Consider the following 17,047-nt stretch of genomic DNA (forward strand, 5'->3'; position numbering starts at 1 on the left):
CAAGTTGAAGCTTGGAGTGTTGACCACTGTTGACAACAAGGCCTGTGAAGGGCTCTTCGCAGAACATTTGCAGCCGGAAATTGCTTTGGAGACTCGCTTTTTGTATGTTTAGAGACTGAGACAGTGTCATCTTAAGCATGGTTCAATAATGGCAACATTACCTTATTGCCTTCGTCAGTGGCAAAACATCGAGTGCAAGTGATGCCGGCGAAGAGGCTAAGCACAGCCTAGGCCCTGCCATTGGAAAAACTGCCTGCCCACTAAATGTGCTTAGCCTCTTTGCCCAAATACAGGGCATCATAGAGCAGTTAGGACCCAGTTTAAGGACCTTCAAAGCAGCACTAGCAGCTGCAAGGCTGCCTTGACAGCAGACATAAATAGTTAATTTCTGTGGTCCTATGTGAATAAAAGCTATGCGTGCCTTTCTTCATGAAGTACCTCTGGTACAGTCAAGCCCGCTTATAACGAACATGAGCGTCACGCGGTGTCCGTTCGTTATATTCTGAAGTTCGTAGTAAGTGGGCCACACCTTTAAAGACAGTTGCTTGTCAAAACACAAAATTTTTCCTTTGCGAAAAAGTCTGTGATGGACGTCTGTTGTTTTTGCAGTGCAGATCCGATGAGGGAGGTTTCCAGTTTATTTAAAGGGACAGTGAGAACTCTATTAAATTTTTTTTGTTAGCAAAATTTGATAATTCGGCATTTCATGGCTTTGTTGCCGCTTGTCCGGGAGCGAAAGATGCATTTATTTCAAAGAAATTTGGATTCGAAGCTGAAAAAGTTTTTCCCGCCGCTCCGATTCAAACTCGGGAACTCTTATGACGTCACGGCGCACTCTTATGACGTCATAGGACGAAGTGGCGTGAAACGTGATGTAAACGCAGCCTCCGTGATTTCTAGCAGCTAGTGGTGCGGTCTAGCAGCAGCCGAAATGAAAGCTACCGCCGCCGCACGTTGAAGGCATCTATCGGGGGTCGCTACCGTCGCTTCGTTTACGTTTGCACCGCGTCTTGCCAGCGTTACGATGGTTCCCGAATCCGACGACAAAGTTCTCACAAAAACTCTGGCCTGCAATTCAGCGACCTCAGCCCCACAGAGCGTGCGATGCTTTTGAGGGAGTCCCCACAGGGGGGCGTCTGCAGCTTGCAGGCGTTGGTGAGTGGCGACACCACGGGTTCCCGAGCATCTGCAGGGACATCCCCGCAAGGGGATGATGGTGAACAGTGCATCACCACGGACCCGAGCACCCGCGCCTAGCCGTGCGTGGCATCGCCGTGTCCGGGGAAAAGGGGATCCCGGTGGTTGAGCCGATGCCGAGCATTTGGACCATTAAGGCCCCTCGGCGGAGGCAACACACCACTTTGGCCCCAGCTTCCTGTAGACGGCACCTCCGGCCTGACCCGACCGGGGGAAATCGGCAGGCACCTTTTCCTGTCCTCCCCTCCGTCTTTCATTTTCCTATCATCTTTCTTAGAACTTTCCTGTCTCCTCCTCCCTTCTCGTTTTTTTCACTTTTCATAGGCAGCGAGGGCTAACCTTGTGTGGCCAACTGCCCTGTGTTGTGTCATATTTGCTTATAGTTGGGGTGTACAGCTGGCATGGGCAGGGCTTGCTAGCAAGTTCCTGTCCCGTCCCCTAGTTGGGCTCCATGGTGGGTGGCTGGCACCATGACCGAAAAACTAATTTTTTATGGCTCCCCCCTTTTTCAAACCTGATCGATCTCTAAAAAGAGGGCGGAACAAAGCAGCTGATTTTTTCTCAAGAAAGAGACAAACATTTTCAAAGTTCCACGTAATCCACTGTGAAAGTGACGGAAAACAAGCAAGAATAATACCCCCATTCCTTGTGTCAAAATGCTTAACCGATACCTTGGGCCCTGGCTACAAGGTCTCAAAAATGGCCAGCGTTGACCTACTCCTTGAACTGCGCGACAGCATCCAGTGTTCCAAACTCTCAAACATTGCGTCTGTAGGGGACGTCTTTGTCTCTGTAACCCCCACCGATCTCTAAACACATTCCGAGGCGTAATCTCTGAATCTGACTTTATCCATCTCACAGAAGCCGAAATGCTTCAAGGACTATCTGACCAAAATGTAATTGATGTTCACAGAATCAAAATCCGCAAGGACAACAAAGAAATTGATACTAAACACTTGGTCCTTACATTTAACACTAGCACTTTGCCCGAAACTTTTGAGGTTGGATACCTGAAGGTCAGTGTCGGACACTACATACCCAATCCCCGCCGATGTTTCAATTGTCAGAAGTTTGGCCACGGCTCACAAAGTTGCCGCGGCCGAAAAACTTGCGCAAAATGTGCTTCGAAGGACCCCCATTCTGAGGAATGTGACGCAGCACTACGCTGTACCAACTGCGAAGGAGACCACGCTGCGTACTCCAGGGCGTGTCCGTCCTGGAAAAAAGAAAAAGAAATAATCACCATAAAGACAAAGGAAAACATTTCATTCAAAGAAGCAAGGAGGCGTTTTGCGCTTACCAACACATTCTCTTTCACAGCAAAACCCAACTTCGCTGATGTGGTGCGCAGGGGCGTAGCACCACACAGCCCTCCGGCACCTGCCGAGGCCGCTTCCACCGAGCCGATGGCAGGGCCCTCCACGCCCCAGGCAGGGACAGCGAAGGCTGCTCTGCCACCCTCAAAGCAGGGAGCGCTGGTCCATGGGTCGGCATCTCGCAGGATTTCCCCCCTTCGGGGGAGGCTTGAAACTAACACAACCGCAGCTTCTCCGCGGTCCTCCAGCACCTCTGCCGTGGTGATGGATGTAACTCCCAGTCCACCCACTTCGCAGCGGCGGAACAGCTCTCTTGAGCGAAAAAAAGACAGACCCCTCATAACGGGTCCAGAACATAAGTAAACCCCATATCATTCCCTCCCCAAAAGATAAACATGGCTTTTTTAGTTCAGTTTAGTTCAGAGGCCTGTTGAGGAATTACAGTGGCATAACAGAAATTTTAGGGTCAATGTTGCCCGTAGCCTTATGTCTTCAGGAAACCAACCTAGGTCCACAACATATGAATATCCTGAAACAAAACATTTAGACGCGATCGAGAGCAGGCAAATAGACTCTCATGAGGCGTCGCGATTGTCGTTCGAAGCGGTGTCCGTGCTCGAGAAATCAAAACAAAACTTGAAGCCGTTGCGGTCAGCATCATCAGCTATAAAACAATTACTATCTGTTCTGTATATATTCCTCAACATTTTGCATTAACAGTTCATCATCTAGAAGATCTCATCCATGAGCTTCCACAACCATATCTAGTAGTTGGGGATTTTAACGCTCACTCCCCTTTTGGGGAAGCGAGTGCTGTGACGTTAGGGGTCAAATAATCTAAGATTTTATCCTCACAAATATTGTTTGTCCTTTAAATGCAGAAAAGGCCAAATACTGCTCCCCTACCTTGGGGAAAATGACCTGTTTAGGTTTGTCGTTTACTTCACCTTCTGTTTTTAACGATTTTAAATGGGATGTCATTGATAACCAATAGGGTACCAATCACCTCCCTATACTAATCACTTTAATATCTCCACCGGAAATAATCCCCACAAAACCGCGACGCTGGGAGCTGTATCTAGCAGGCTGGCAACTTTTTAGAGCAAAAGCCACTTTACAAAATATAGATTTAGAAAACCTGAGCATTGATCAGATAAACGAAAAGTTCACCCACTCTATCTTAACTGCTGCAAGATTATCTATTCCGCAGTCTTCTGGAGTAGTGCAAAAAAACCACAAAGTGTGGTGGACAAAAGACTGCAAGGAAGCAAAGAAACAACAAAATAGAGCTTGGGGTAAATTTCGCAGGTATCCGACACATGAAAATCTCGTAAATTTTAAAAAGGCAAGAGCTAAAGCTCATTACATTCGTCGCATTGCCGAGAAGGCTTCATGGCAGAGTTATGTTTCATCTATAAACAGTCAGATTACATCTAAAAAATTGTGGGAGCAGGTTTGAAAATTAACGTCTCACTGTTCACAATTCCTCTTTTGACGACACCTGGCACAGAAACAAGCATAAGGGAACAGGCAGACATTTTGGGTGAACACTTCACTGCAGTTTCCAGTTCATCGCAATATACGCAGTCATTTATAAAACACAAAAATGTAACCGAAAAACAAAGACTTCCAATAAGTGAAGGTGGGAAAGAACAATACAACAATTTAATTACTCTCCATGAAATGAACAGCGTACTGTCTGCCGGAAAAAAAACTGCTCCAAGAGCCAACCAAATACACTATGAAATGCTTGTCCATCTTTCTGAGCCTGCCATAGAAGCACTTTTAAGATTCTTTAACACAGTTTGGATATCAGGGAAAATACCTGAAGCCTGGAAAAAAGCTATTATTCTACCGTTGCTTAAACCCGGGAAGCCACCAACCACTCCTAGTAGTTATAGACCCATAGCCCTTACCAGTTGCCTCGCCAAATCCTTTGAAAGTGTTCTGAATATAAGATTAACTGTTGTCCTTCAATCCTGTGAACTTCTAGATATCCATCAATGTGGTTTTAAAAAGGGATGCTCCACAACAGATCACCTAGTCCATCTAGGAAATACTGTCAGAGAAGCTTTTATCCACAAACAACACTGTCTTCCAGTCTTTTTCGATTTAGAAAAAGCATATGATACAACATGGAGGTTCGGGATTCTTCAGGATTCAGCTGAGCTTGGCATTCGTGGCAGAATGCTGAACTCCCTTAAAGACTTTTTGTCTAACCGTTCATTTAATGTCCGCCTGGGCTCAACGCTTTCGAGAAATCTTATTCGAGAAAATGAAGTACCTCAAGGGTGTACTTTAAGCACAACTCTCTTTATTGTAAAAATGAATTCTCTTAGCAAAATAATACCGAGGCCTGTTATGTATTCACTTTATGTAGAAGACCTCCAGATAGCTTGCACATCCTCCAACATATCAACATACGAAAGGCAAACACAGTTAACAATTAACAAACTGGCATCATGGGCAGACAGAAATGGCTTCCGGTTTTCTGCACCGAAAACAGTAGCCATTATTTTCTCACTCAAACGAGGATTACAGGCAGATCCGACTCTACATCTGAACGAAACCGAGTTGCCCGTAAAAAATGAACACAAATTTTTAGGTATAATATTTGACAAAAAACTCATTTTCCTGCCTCATATTAATGCATTAAAAAAGAAAACTTCCCGATCACTGAATATGCTCAAAAGTCCTTTCACAAAAACACTGGGGTTCTGACAGGGCAAGCCTTCTAAAAATTTACCGCTCTGTGGTACGATCCTGCTTAGACTATGGCAGTATAGTACAGTAAAATCTCGTTACTACGAACATCAGATTAACGAAATTTTCAGATTTAGGAATTTTTTTTAAATCCCCGCCAAAATGCCTATACTTTCAATGTAAAAAACTTTCAGTACTACGAATTTCAAATTACCGAATATTTTAGAATAACGTATGTAATTTAATCTTGCATTCGTCGCAAGACGCTTCGTTATTACGAAGTTCCGTACCAAATCCCTGAAGCTGACGCCTGTCATCATCATCTGAAGCATCAGCTATGCGATGGGGAACTCGTTGCAACGGATACAGCCCCAGTGGTATCGCCATCACGCGAGTGTCGCGTTGAATGAATATAGGCTAGGCGGCGCAAGCTGCCGCCCGATACAAAGGGTAAGGCCATTCATCCATCCAGCGTGTGGTCACATACTGCGCAGTAGTCTTAAGCCTATTCAGCGCAGTGTCACCACGTTGACAGCGAACGTTAGGATCTGCAAAGTTATCGGCGCTGTGATTATGTTGTGCATTAGCTTTGCTGACAATGAGTTCTCCTGGCTCCCGCGTTAAAAAGAAGCGACGCCAGTTTTCGCTTAAAGAAAAAGCGGACATTCTGTCGCAGCTGCTGGAAAAAAGCAAGCGGACTTGTGCAGGGAGCTTGACATTAAACCGTCAACAATGGCAACGATGCTCAAAGATCGGGACAAGATCATAAAACTACATCGAGAGTCGCAGCTGGCTCCCTCAAGAAAACGTCTGCGGCTGGGCAACTACCGTGGACAGCGACTTTCGAAAATTATGTGGATAGCGACAGCGCGGCGGCTACATCCACGGAGCTCACCACCGAAGACATCGTGAATCAAGTGCGTGAGCAAGAAGAATGTAGTAGCGACGAAGACGATGCCGACACTGTACCTTCAGATGTGTACTGTGAATGGATTAAATTAGCCAATAGCTCGAAAAAAACAGCTCCGCCCAACTGCCGAAGCTATTGAATGATGTCACAACGCGCACCTTGCCACGGAGCCGAATTGGTCTGGCTGGGCTGGCAGTGGCTGGCGCACTCGGCGCGAAATAGAGACATGCTCCAAGTCTCTGCCAGTGCGGTCAGAGTGCGCCGAAGCCGGTGAACGCGTCGGCAGTCAAGTGCAGTTGGAGTATAGAGGGTCTCGCTTTGGCCGACGTGACATCGGCATGCAGCGCGCACGCGCCTGTTACGCCGGAGTATAAACGCACCTTAACAGAGCCTGTGCTTAACCGCTAACCAACGTATTCGGTGGCGGCATCTATGGGAGCCACTGAAACCCCCCGCCCACTCACTGAATAAAAAAAAAAACCTGTGCCGAGGCTTGTAAGGTTTCTGGTGACAGCCGGTGGTCTGATTCAGCTGCGTATTTGGCCAGGACACCTGCAGCCGGGGTCCCTGCACGGCGATAGGCATTTTGGTTCCCACGGCCGGTCCTCACGTGGTTTATTGGATTCGAGACGGAGGATTCCACTGCCGTTTGTAAACCTTGTTCGCGGAAGATCGTGCGGCCCGGAGGCAGTTAGCGACCGCCAGAACCGAGCAGGGGGTGACTCACCCCTTCAACTATGCCTGCTCGCCGGCGCCTCGCCCCTTCGGATTTCCCGGAAGACGTGTCCGGCTGGAGCGTGAGAACTGTCGTTCGGACGCGAAGACAACTCTCTCTCTGGTGGGGGGGCGATTGTCCAGCGGCACCCTCTTTCTCCGGCGAGGCATGTAACGGGGCCGTGTCCCTATGTGAAGTGGTGTGTGTGTGTGTGTGTGTGTGTGTGTGTGTGTGTGTGTGTGTGTACGACAGCGCAAGTTAGGCCACGCCCAACCTGGCGAAGACATTCTCGGACCTGGGGAATCCTAGGGACCGGACCCTTTTAAAACCGGACGACGAGTGCCATGAGAAGCAATCCTCGATCATCCTCAGATCTTCTCAGATCCTCCGACCTTCCCCCACCACCCTCCAATGGGTTCCAAAATCTTGTAAATAATGTAAAATAAACCCCCTGTACAGTTTCCTTCATAACCAAGTCCGACAACGTCATTCGGAGAAGGGACCTGCGGCGCTGAAAGAGTCAGCTCACTCAAGGACCCCTCGTCACCAACAGGCTCGAAATCGAACCAGGGCGTTTGAGGCGGAGATGCTACCACTCCGCCACAACGGCTCAAGCTTTAGTCATGAGTAAAGGCGCATCCAGTGAATTTTTCTTAACTGCCCTGTACCTTGTCTCCCGTCCCTAATAAACGATATCTGTTAAGGGGAGACGCGGGTCTTAGAACAGTCAAAAATGGTCAAAAAATCAATTTTGAGCAAAACTTATTTTCAGAACGTTCGAACCTTCGAGCACCTATTCTCAAATTATTAACGCTAAATTTGGGCGGGAAATGCGATAAAATATGTTTTCAGTATACCACGGCAGCCACGAAATGCCCCCAAAAAGGTGCAATTTGTTTTAACTTCCCGTGTGCGCCACGGACGCTGCAGCCGGCCGATCGCCACCATCTTGGGCTTGGTTTGAAGCTGTTTTCATTGTGCACAATTCGAGATATCTCAAAATGGCGTTGCTCAAGCAAAACGACTGCCCTGGCCGGTTTTCCGAAGACCGTTCCTGGGCCACTGATTGCCTCGCGCGCTTCTGATTGGTGATCGCGTGATGGTGATTTTTATCGCGCGCTTTTGATTGGTGCGCGCTTTTCAAGCGCGCCGTTCCGCGCCTGCCATTGGCTGGCATGACCGGCACGTAATTTTTTTTTTCTTTCTCTTTTGCGTTCACCAGCATCACTGCCGCTTCATGCGCGTCTGCTTTTGCACTTGTTTTTCTCGACGCGCCGTGTTTCTGCTTTGTGCCGGGAGTTTTTCCATGCGATCAAGATGACAGGAGACAGTCGACTTAAACCGCTCACGCAACGTGCTTTTGGAAGCCGTAAGAAATGGGCGTGGAACAAAAAGCCGAAGGCGTCGGCCACAAGCGCGCCGTCGGGACCTTCGTTAGAGCCGGTGCCGGACTCGCTGGATCTGCCGGGAATGTCAATCACACTGCTCGCTGACGACTCTGCGGGACCGAGTTCCAGCACGAATTGCATCCCAGATCACGGTACAGTTCGTGTTGATGCCGTATACTACTCTGCGGCGGAGCAGGCGCAGCTTGTTGAGCGATCGGCGCAGAGTGCCAGACCGGTGATGCCGGTACCGAGTTCGTGATTATGGACATTAAAGTTTTAAACAACTTTTTTGCGCAAGTGAAGTGCGGAACCTGTGGTGCAGGAAGTCTGACTTTGAGCAAGGCAACAGGCAAGGAGTATGGCTTAGCTGTAAAGCTCCAGCTCGTCTGCGGCAGCTGCAACTCCGAGTGGAAGCAATTTTCTTCCCCGCGAGTAAGTGGAACTGCCAACATAACTCCCTTCGAGGTCAACATGAGGGCCATGAAGGGAATACAGACGATGGGCCAAGGTGTGACTGCCCTTGCAGACTTTTGCGCCTGTATGAATCTGTCACACCGAGGTCTGCACCACAAGACCTTTCAGGGACACCTGAAAACTTTTGTGAAAGCCTGCGAGAGCACAGCGACCGCAAGCGAAGCTGCCAGTGTGGCAGTCATCAACGATCTCTATGGAGACTTCTTGAATCCAGCTGGGAACATTGACATTATTTTTGATGGTTCGTGAATGACCCGAGGTCGTAGCTCTCACATCAGTGTGGGCTGCATTGTTGAGCTGTACACTGGTCTTGTGACAACCATATTGTTTACTCGAACTTTTGTCTCGGATGTGCCTTAGGACCACAGCCACAAGGTGAAGGCTACAGTGACTGGCTCGCCACCGGCGAGTGCCAGCGAAATATCGATTGTAACTCTGGCCTCATGGAAGTGGAGGCTGCACTGACCATGCTTCAGAGGTCTGTGGCCAATGGAGACAGCCGGACTTTTCATGCTTTGTCAGAATCGAAAGTGTACGGATTCATAAAGATTGACAAGAAGGATTGCATCAACCACGTTCATAAGTGAATGGGAACTGCTCTGCGGAACCTGGTTGATAGAAAGAAGGCTCAAGGTGAATCTCTTCGCGGAAGAGGAAAGCTGACGGAGGAAAAGATCAAGAAGGTCACCAACTACTACGGCTATGCCCTGAGGAGCAACAGTAATGACGTTCCAGGCATGAAGAAGGCAGTGGAAGCTACACTCCTGTACACGACTTCTACAGATGATGTTCCGAACCACTCCAAGTGCCCTGAGGGTGCTGACTCTTGGTGCAAGTTCAACAGAGCCTTGGGCAATGGTGAACATCCACCTCCACTCAAGAGCGCCCTCCCGGCTTGTGTTGGGGCTGTTCTGGAGCCAGTGTTTGCAAGGCTCAGCGATGAGAACCTGTTGGCACGGTGCAGTGAAGGAAAGACTCAGAATGCGAGTGAGAACCTACGCTCTCTCATTTGGAGGCAAGCTTCAAAGAATGGGAATGGTTCTTTGGAAAGTGTGAAGCAGGCTGCTGCTGAGGCTGTTCCATCTACAACCAAGGAAGGAGGGCAACTAATGAATTCATCACTGCAAGTCTGGGCTATGCTGCTGGTGGCTGCCTTGTTCACCGAAGCCTAGAAAAAGATGCCCTGCGTTTGCGCAAGGCAAATGGAGCTCAGCTAAAGAGCACTAATACGAAAGAGAGACTGACAAGGTGGCACAAAACGGGAGCAACTCCAAGAATACAGTCCTGGACTGCGATGAAGATGTTCTCCAGTAGCACAGGGCAGCGTGCTGCCTAACATCCAGGCGGTTCTTTTCAAAGACAGAGTAGGAGACGTGTCGAGCGTCACACCCAACGGTCCTTTTCAGTAGCACCCAACTGCTTGCCATGGTGGGGGCTCGGATCTCCTTGGCTCCGGATTGCTAGGTCTCTCAAAATCAGTTTTCAGGATTCAAAATATTGTGTTTAGAGCTCAACAGCCTAGCCCTGCACTCCATTGTCTCTAAAAAAATGTACTGGTAACTTCATCAGCAATCATTTTTTTACAACTTCATCACGCTTACACCTTTGACATTTTTTTATTAATGTTTCCTTGGATGGCATAAGACACTTTTTTTTTTTACTTTGTAGGGAAACAGATAGGGGACATCTAATTAAAATCCATTGTTGAAGATTCCTTCCAAAATTTTCTGTAGTCAGCATCAAAACTTTAAATGCGATTTTCTCAGCTTCATGTTTTTTTGCCAATGTCACTAGCCTTACGGAACTTTTCATTATGTTTTTGTGGTGAAATTTTAATAAATTGTACACCGTTGAATTCAGAAAGAATTTAACTGTGGAGCTATGCTATTTTTATGTGGCTAAGTTGAACATATCAAATTTTGTGAACAATAATACCAGCTAATTATATTAAGGAATTGTGATGCATCGACATAATTGAACATTTTTTTGTGATGATGTACTTTAATAACAATATAGATAGCATAGCTCTGCATAGCAGGTCTTTGGCTACTGCTACATTTTAATCTGAACCAAAAAATGTTGAGGGAAACTGTCTTAATGACCCGTAAGAAATAACCTAATTAGGCTTGTTATTTTTTCATAAGTAAAGAACTAATTGAGGTAAGCTGAAACTAATTACATTTTTGAAAACAGGAGGAAGAAATACATGTGCATACTTAATTTCATTACAATATCTCTGGCATTGAGGTGTTGCCCTAATTGGTTACCGCCAGCTATTGAGAGCAGCTGCGATTTTTAAAATTATTTGAACTATGTCATTAATAAATACTAGAAAGAAAAGGGGACCCAAGACTGAGCCCTGCGGAATACCGGATTCTACTGGGACAGCATCAGAGAGGACACCATCAACAACCACACTTTGACGTCTATGCGAAAGATAGGCTTCGATCCATGAGAGTAGGCACTCGTGTTTCAGTATAGGTTTTAACTTCTGCAGTAATTTTTGATGAGACACACGATCGAATGCTTTCTCAAAATCAAGAAAAACAATATCAACTTGATTATGCCTATCTAGTGCTGCCGCTAAATCGTGGACTGTTGCAATAAGCTGTGTTACTGTGGAGAGACCGCGACGGAACCCGTGCTGGCGATTATCAAGGACGTGGTTCTCCTCGAGAAAGTTAGTCAAGTGTTTACAGATGATGTGTTCAAGCAATTTTACTGAAGTGCACAAAAGAGAAATTGGCCGGTAGGAAGAAGGTGCTAATTTGTGTTGGTCTTTGGGAATCGGGGTGATTTTTGCGTGTTTCCAATCACTTGGCAATTCATTTGTTAGTTTGTTAGTTCAGCTCAGGGTAGAAGCAGGTAACTTTTTACAGGGATGTGCAACATTTCGTACAAAATGTCGTAATGCTTCCATATAGCAACTCTAAATGTTAAGGATTTGTCAACATCTGGGTATCGTGAAATGACTGTTTCGACAATACACATTGCTGTCAAAATTGAGAAAAGAAATTGATTTTATTACTTGTGGCTGAATCTTTCTGCATAGAAAAGGTGAATGACGTGCTACCCAGCCCAGCTCATTGTTTTGTGAAATATTATTTAACGAGTTCGCTATATGGCATAGGAAAACTGGCTTATTGGTGACATGAATTATGCTAAATTCACATGAAGCAAAGAACTCTCTGCTAGATGCAGCACTCTCTCAGAAAATGCTGAGAGTTCAGTGAGTACATAATTGTATACAAAGTCCCTGGAGCTCTTTTCATTCTAGGCATACAGTTAAACCTTGATTTAACAAAGTCGGTAAAATCGGCAGTTTACTTCGTAATACTGAAATTTCGGTACATTTAAATTCATCTCTTAGCATGTTAAGAATCTGCCAAAAATGCACTGTGATAACTCACGGGAAAAACCTTTATTTGCGATTAAAATGATCCTTCATTTCTGCCCTTTCTTCGCCAGCAGCAACGGCATTAAACGCATCTTGCTTATGTTGTGAGCTTGCGAGCCACCTCAGCACGTCGTATCTTGCAAACCACCGTAGTGTCCCAAAACGGGGACAGCACACCCATCTTGAGTTTTGGTTTTTCTGTCATCATCATCCTCTTGTAAGTGCCCCAAACACACCACTAACATGACGCGTTCCACCGCTGTGACCTCGTGGCCTTGCAGTACCCCCCCCCCCCCTGCCTTTCTCTCCCTTCTTTCTTCATATCGGCGAGAGTGAGAAATGTCCTCCAGTCACCAAGCAATGACATGAAATCAGACCCACCCCGTTCCTCGTGCTTTCCACCGTAAGCGTGAGTGTGTCTTGCGCATAAGCGCGTCGTCCGAGTCAGAAGCGAGGTTGCCAGGTGTGAAGCACGCGACAGGCTTCATAGCTGCCAGGTGTGCCAACGGTACTGACCCTTCTGGTCCTTTTACCAAGCTTTGGGCATCTGTAAATGCAATTAATGCGGTGCACTGCCTTTGAGCGCAGTCAGCATGTCGCATTTGGTGCTGATTTTGGGCGAGACAGAAATTAGGATAGGCGAGTAAAAGAAATAAGAATACTGTTGCCATGCCCCCATTGCTTAAAGTACAACAGCAGTGGGCTGATCTGGCAGGCTGCCAAGGCTGCGCAGACGCTCGTACGAACCTCGCCCGTACAACCCCAGATGGTGCGGCCAGCGGTGCGATCGCCACAGTGATCATTGTCGTTCGTCTACCTATATACGTTCTGTCTGTGAAAGCCGGGCGGCGCTCATATTATTATGTATATGCTCCGGTGCGTATTTCAGCTAAGGCTCCGTATTTTTCCTTGGGTTTGTTTCCAACCAGTGATAAAATTTCGTTACATTGAAAATGCGGCAAAATCTACTTCGTTGTATTCAAGCTAAAAATACATGGTGTTCTATGGATGCAGAGTTATGAATACTGGAACAGTTCGTTACATTGAAGTTCATTACATCAAACTTTAGCTGTATATGAATTTGAATTAACAAAGGAGTACTTTGACTTTACTGTAGTTTTCTACAATACATTTCATGAATGGACCCTTAGTAGTTAAAATCTGCCATGTAATCTGCCACTGTCTATCAAATGAGATGGATTTAGCTTTTTAATTGTTATTGCATTTCTTCATCCATCAGTGGGTGGCGTGCACACATAACTGTGCATTCAGGAATCTGATTGCACAGTGCACTGTCTCACTGACTTCACTGTCTCAGCACTGTCTCAGCTGCTGTGACTCATTACCTGCTTTGTGCCGGCTTTGCGTGCAGGTGGGCTACCGGCGCAATGGCCACAATGAAGTGGATGAGCCCATGTTCACCCAGCCACTCATGTACACGAAGATCCGCAAGCAAGCTACCCTCCTGGACATCTACTCGCGCAAGTTGCTGGATGAGGGTGTCGTCACTGAGAAGGAGATCGAGGTAAATGGAGAATCTCTTTCCTTTGTCATAGTTGGAGTCCCATCGCACACTGGAGACCACAAAGCAACTGGCCCTGTATGCCATCTTGTTTCATCTAAATGGCAGTTTAGCTGTGGGCTAATGGTCCTGCTTTCAAAATGGGATTTTGTACACAGTGCACCATGTACGCTTCGTGTTGCAACCGGTTTGCCGCCACAGCTCAAAGCAACATGTATACTCCAACCCAGTAGTTCCTTGCAGCACTACCAAAGCTGCGAGGAGTGCAGAGGCGACAATCTGACGCTGCAGAATGTAGTGCCAGTATAAAATGGGCCTACAGGATAGTGTACGCTAAAAAATAGCGTGCTTCGTAGTGCACACATGCCAAATACTATTTGAAATCGAACCTGACCGTACTCTCGCATTACTTATGGTATTTCCTGAGTTTAGCATGCAAGGCTCTTGCGTATGCTAAAATATTGTTTCCAAAAAGGCGGTGCCCTTCGAAGCAGGACCTCTCACTTTGAAATGGATTCTTTGTTGTTGCTGCTTTTTTCAGTACCGTATTTCACAATTGTAAGTCGACTCCCCCAAATCACATTTCCGAAAAATAAAAAAAAAAAAACTTCCGAGGTTGTTTAAGCTTGGCCTTGAATAGTTGAACGCGATAGCATTATCCAGCAGCCGCCGTTTATTGCCACCCACTATCGGCTGCTGCGCGCGGGCGTGCCTGTGGGCACATTCCAAAACGAAAATGTATGAGTCACTGGACAACTCGTCCACACTTGCCCCATCATCCTCACTAGCGCTGCCATCGTGATCGCTGCTGCGGTCCCACAGCACGTCGTTCTAACGTCATCGTCCAGCGAAATGCCGCACTTCGCAAACAGGCACATCACGACATCGCGTGGAACAGCTGAAAATTTTCCTTGCTCCAGCTGCCGCTCCTGTATCACCCGTTGCGAACATCGAACTTGCTGCCCGGCGCGTGGCTGTTCGTTTCTTCAGCGTAAAAAATGGCAGCTATCTTGAATGTAGCCGTGAACGAGCGCCAATCGCTTGACGGACCTAGAGCACAGAATGCTTGCATTTAGCGTCCCGCAGAATGCTTGCATTTAGCGTACATAAGTGTGCGTGCTCTTATGGTATGTAGACAACACTGATTTACACTTTTTTCTAACCATATCTGTGTATGCTGCGAGCTCAGAGGAACATGTTTAACACGCTCTCCTGATTGGCTGAAGTGGTCTCTACCTTCCACGATGCCGCAGGGATTTTATGAGATGGAGTTTAGGAAGTGTGTGGCTTCGTTGCATGAAATTCAAATGGTTCCTAAAATGTGCGTAATGTGAACAACGTTCATTGTGCTACCATAGCGCTTAGCAGGATGCGTGCCTGTATGAGAGTTCCCGGCAAGCATTGCCTAAACAGGACCCAAGTCATTTCTTGTAATGCAGGTCATAGTAGTTTTTTCTCGTGCCTCTGATGTGGCTTCACTGCCACCACAACTGTGCAGGAGGAGAAGGAGCGGTACGACAGCATCTTGGCTGAGGCTTATAAAAATGCCGAGAAGGAGGACAAGTCTTACAATCGGGACTGGCTCGATTCGCCATGGAGCGGTACGACCCCATTCTAGTGCATTTTTCAGTTTTTTTTTTCCTTCCCAATTCTCGGTGAAGGGTTGATTTGCACCGATACCTAGGTGCCGCACTCTGGCTTCATACTGGCCTGTCAGTTTAGACGTACCTCTCTTAAAATACCTTTTAAGCAGCTTTAGAGGTTTTGAATGGCCAAGTTCATTGTGGGGAGCCTACATGGTTGAGGAAAATATGTGCTCTTATGTCAGAACCAATCCTTTCAGGAATAGCATGATTTTGGTTTGAATGCCTTTGATGTGCTGTGATGTGAGCCTTCAGGCCAGCGTATGTTGAGTAATGGTTGGTTGATTTGGTTTATGGGGTTTTAACGTCCCAAAGCAACTCAGGCTATGGAAGACGGCGTAGTGAAGGGCTCCGGAAATTTTGACCACCTGGGGTTCTTTAAAGGGACACTGAGGAGAACCCTATCAGAATTTTTTTTTGTTCGCAATATCTGATAGTTTGGCATTTCATGGCTTTGTTGACGCTTGTCCGGGAGCGAAAGATGCATTTATTTCAAAGAAATTTGGATTCAAAGTTGAAAAATTTTTTCCCGACGCTCCAATTCAAACTCGAGAACTCTTATGATGACACGGAGAACTCTTATGACAACACGGAGAACTCTTATGACGACACAGAACGGAGTGACGTGAAACGTGACGTAAACGGAGACTCCGTGATTTCTGGCGGCTAGCGGTGCGGTCTAGCAGCTGCCGAAATGAAAGCTACCGCCACCGCGCGTTGAAGGCATCTATCGGGGGTCGCCACCGTCGCTTCGTTTACGTTTGCACCGGCGTCTTGCCAGCGTTACGATGGATCCCGTTCCCGAACCCGACGACGTAGTTCTCGCAAAACACTCTGGCCTGCATTTCAGCGACCCCAGCCCCACAGATCGTGCGATGCTTTTGAGGGAGCACGGTTAGGTTAGGCGCCGGCAGGTGGTTTCCCTCTTCCTCAGAGAGCAGCCGTTGCAAACTAAATATCATAACCCCAGTGCGGGGAGTCGCGAGGGGTGCGTTGCGCCCATCGGAGGCTGGCCGGAGCTTTGGGGCCAACGGATTGTGATTCCTTGAACGGAGCGGTTGCACGGCGCAGCAGGCTACGTCAAGGTCTCCCACGGTTGCAAGGGCCAAGTTATTTATTTATTTTTTGCCACAAAAAACAAATGGGTGCTCGAGGGCGGTCGCGTTTAAAGTCGGCGGCTTGAAACCAAAGCCGGCTCACGACGCTTCAACGGCTTCCACTAGATCTAATGGGTCCACTGGATCTGGCTCTCTCGCCAACTTGCATGTACCTTCAGATATGTACTGTGAATGGATCAAAATAGCCGAGCTCGAAAAGAACAGCTCCGCCCAACTGCCGCAGCTATTGAATATAACGTGCACCTCACCGCGGAGCCAAATCAGTCTGGCCGAAACCGGCGGCGGCTGGCGCAGTCGGCGCGAAATACACACATGCTCCAATCTCCCCGCCAATGCAGTCAGAGTGCGCCGAAGCCGCCGAACGCGTCGGCGGTCAAGCGTAGTAGGGTCTCGCTTTGACCGACGTGACTTCGCCGTGCAGCGCGTGCACCTCGCCGCAGCATAAACGCGCCTTAACAGAGCCTGCCCTTAACCGCTAACCAACGTATTCAGCGGCGGCATCCATGGGAGCCCCTCAAACCCCCCGCCCACTCACTAAATAAAAGAAGTACGGTGCCGAGGTTCGGAATCGAACCAGGGCCTTCGGCGTTTGAGGCGGAAGCGCTACCGCTCTGCCACGACGGCTCAAGTTACAGCCGCCAATAAAGGCGCATCTAGTGAATGC

General features: G+C 47.5%; 1 protein-coding gene across 1 annotated transcript in view; it reads left to right on the plus strand.

The window, feature by feature from the left end:
• Positions 1-17,047, plus strand: part of Ogdh (oxoglutarate dehydrogenase Nc73EF) — a 147,757-nt gene that overhangs the window by 68,358 nt on the left and 62,352 nt on the right. Inside the window, exons 12-13 of the mRNA XM_077650983.1 lie at positions 13,473-13,625; positions 15,121-15,223. Coding sequence (XP_077507109.1) covers positions 13,473-13,625; positions 15,121-15,223 — 256 coding nt within the window. The remainder of the gene's footprint in view (positions 1-13,472; positions 13,626-15,120; positions 15,224-17,047) is intronic.

Source organism: Amblyomma americanum, chromosome 1 (genome assembly GCF_052857255.1).
Source record: "Amblyomma americanum isolate KBUSLIRL-KWMA chromosome 1, ASM5285725v1, whole genome shotgun sequence".
Taxonomy (NCBI): Eukaryota; Metazoa; Arthropoda; class Arachnida; order Ixodida; family Ixodidae; genus Amblyomma; species Amblyomma americanum.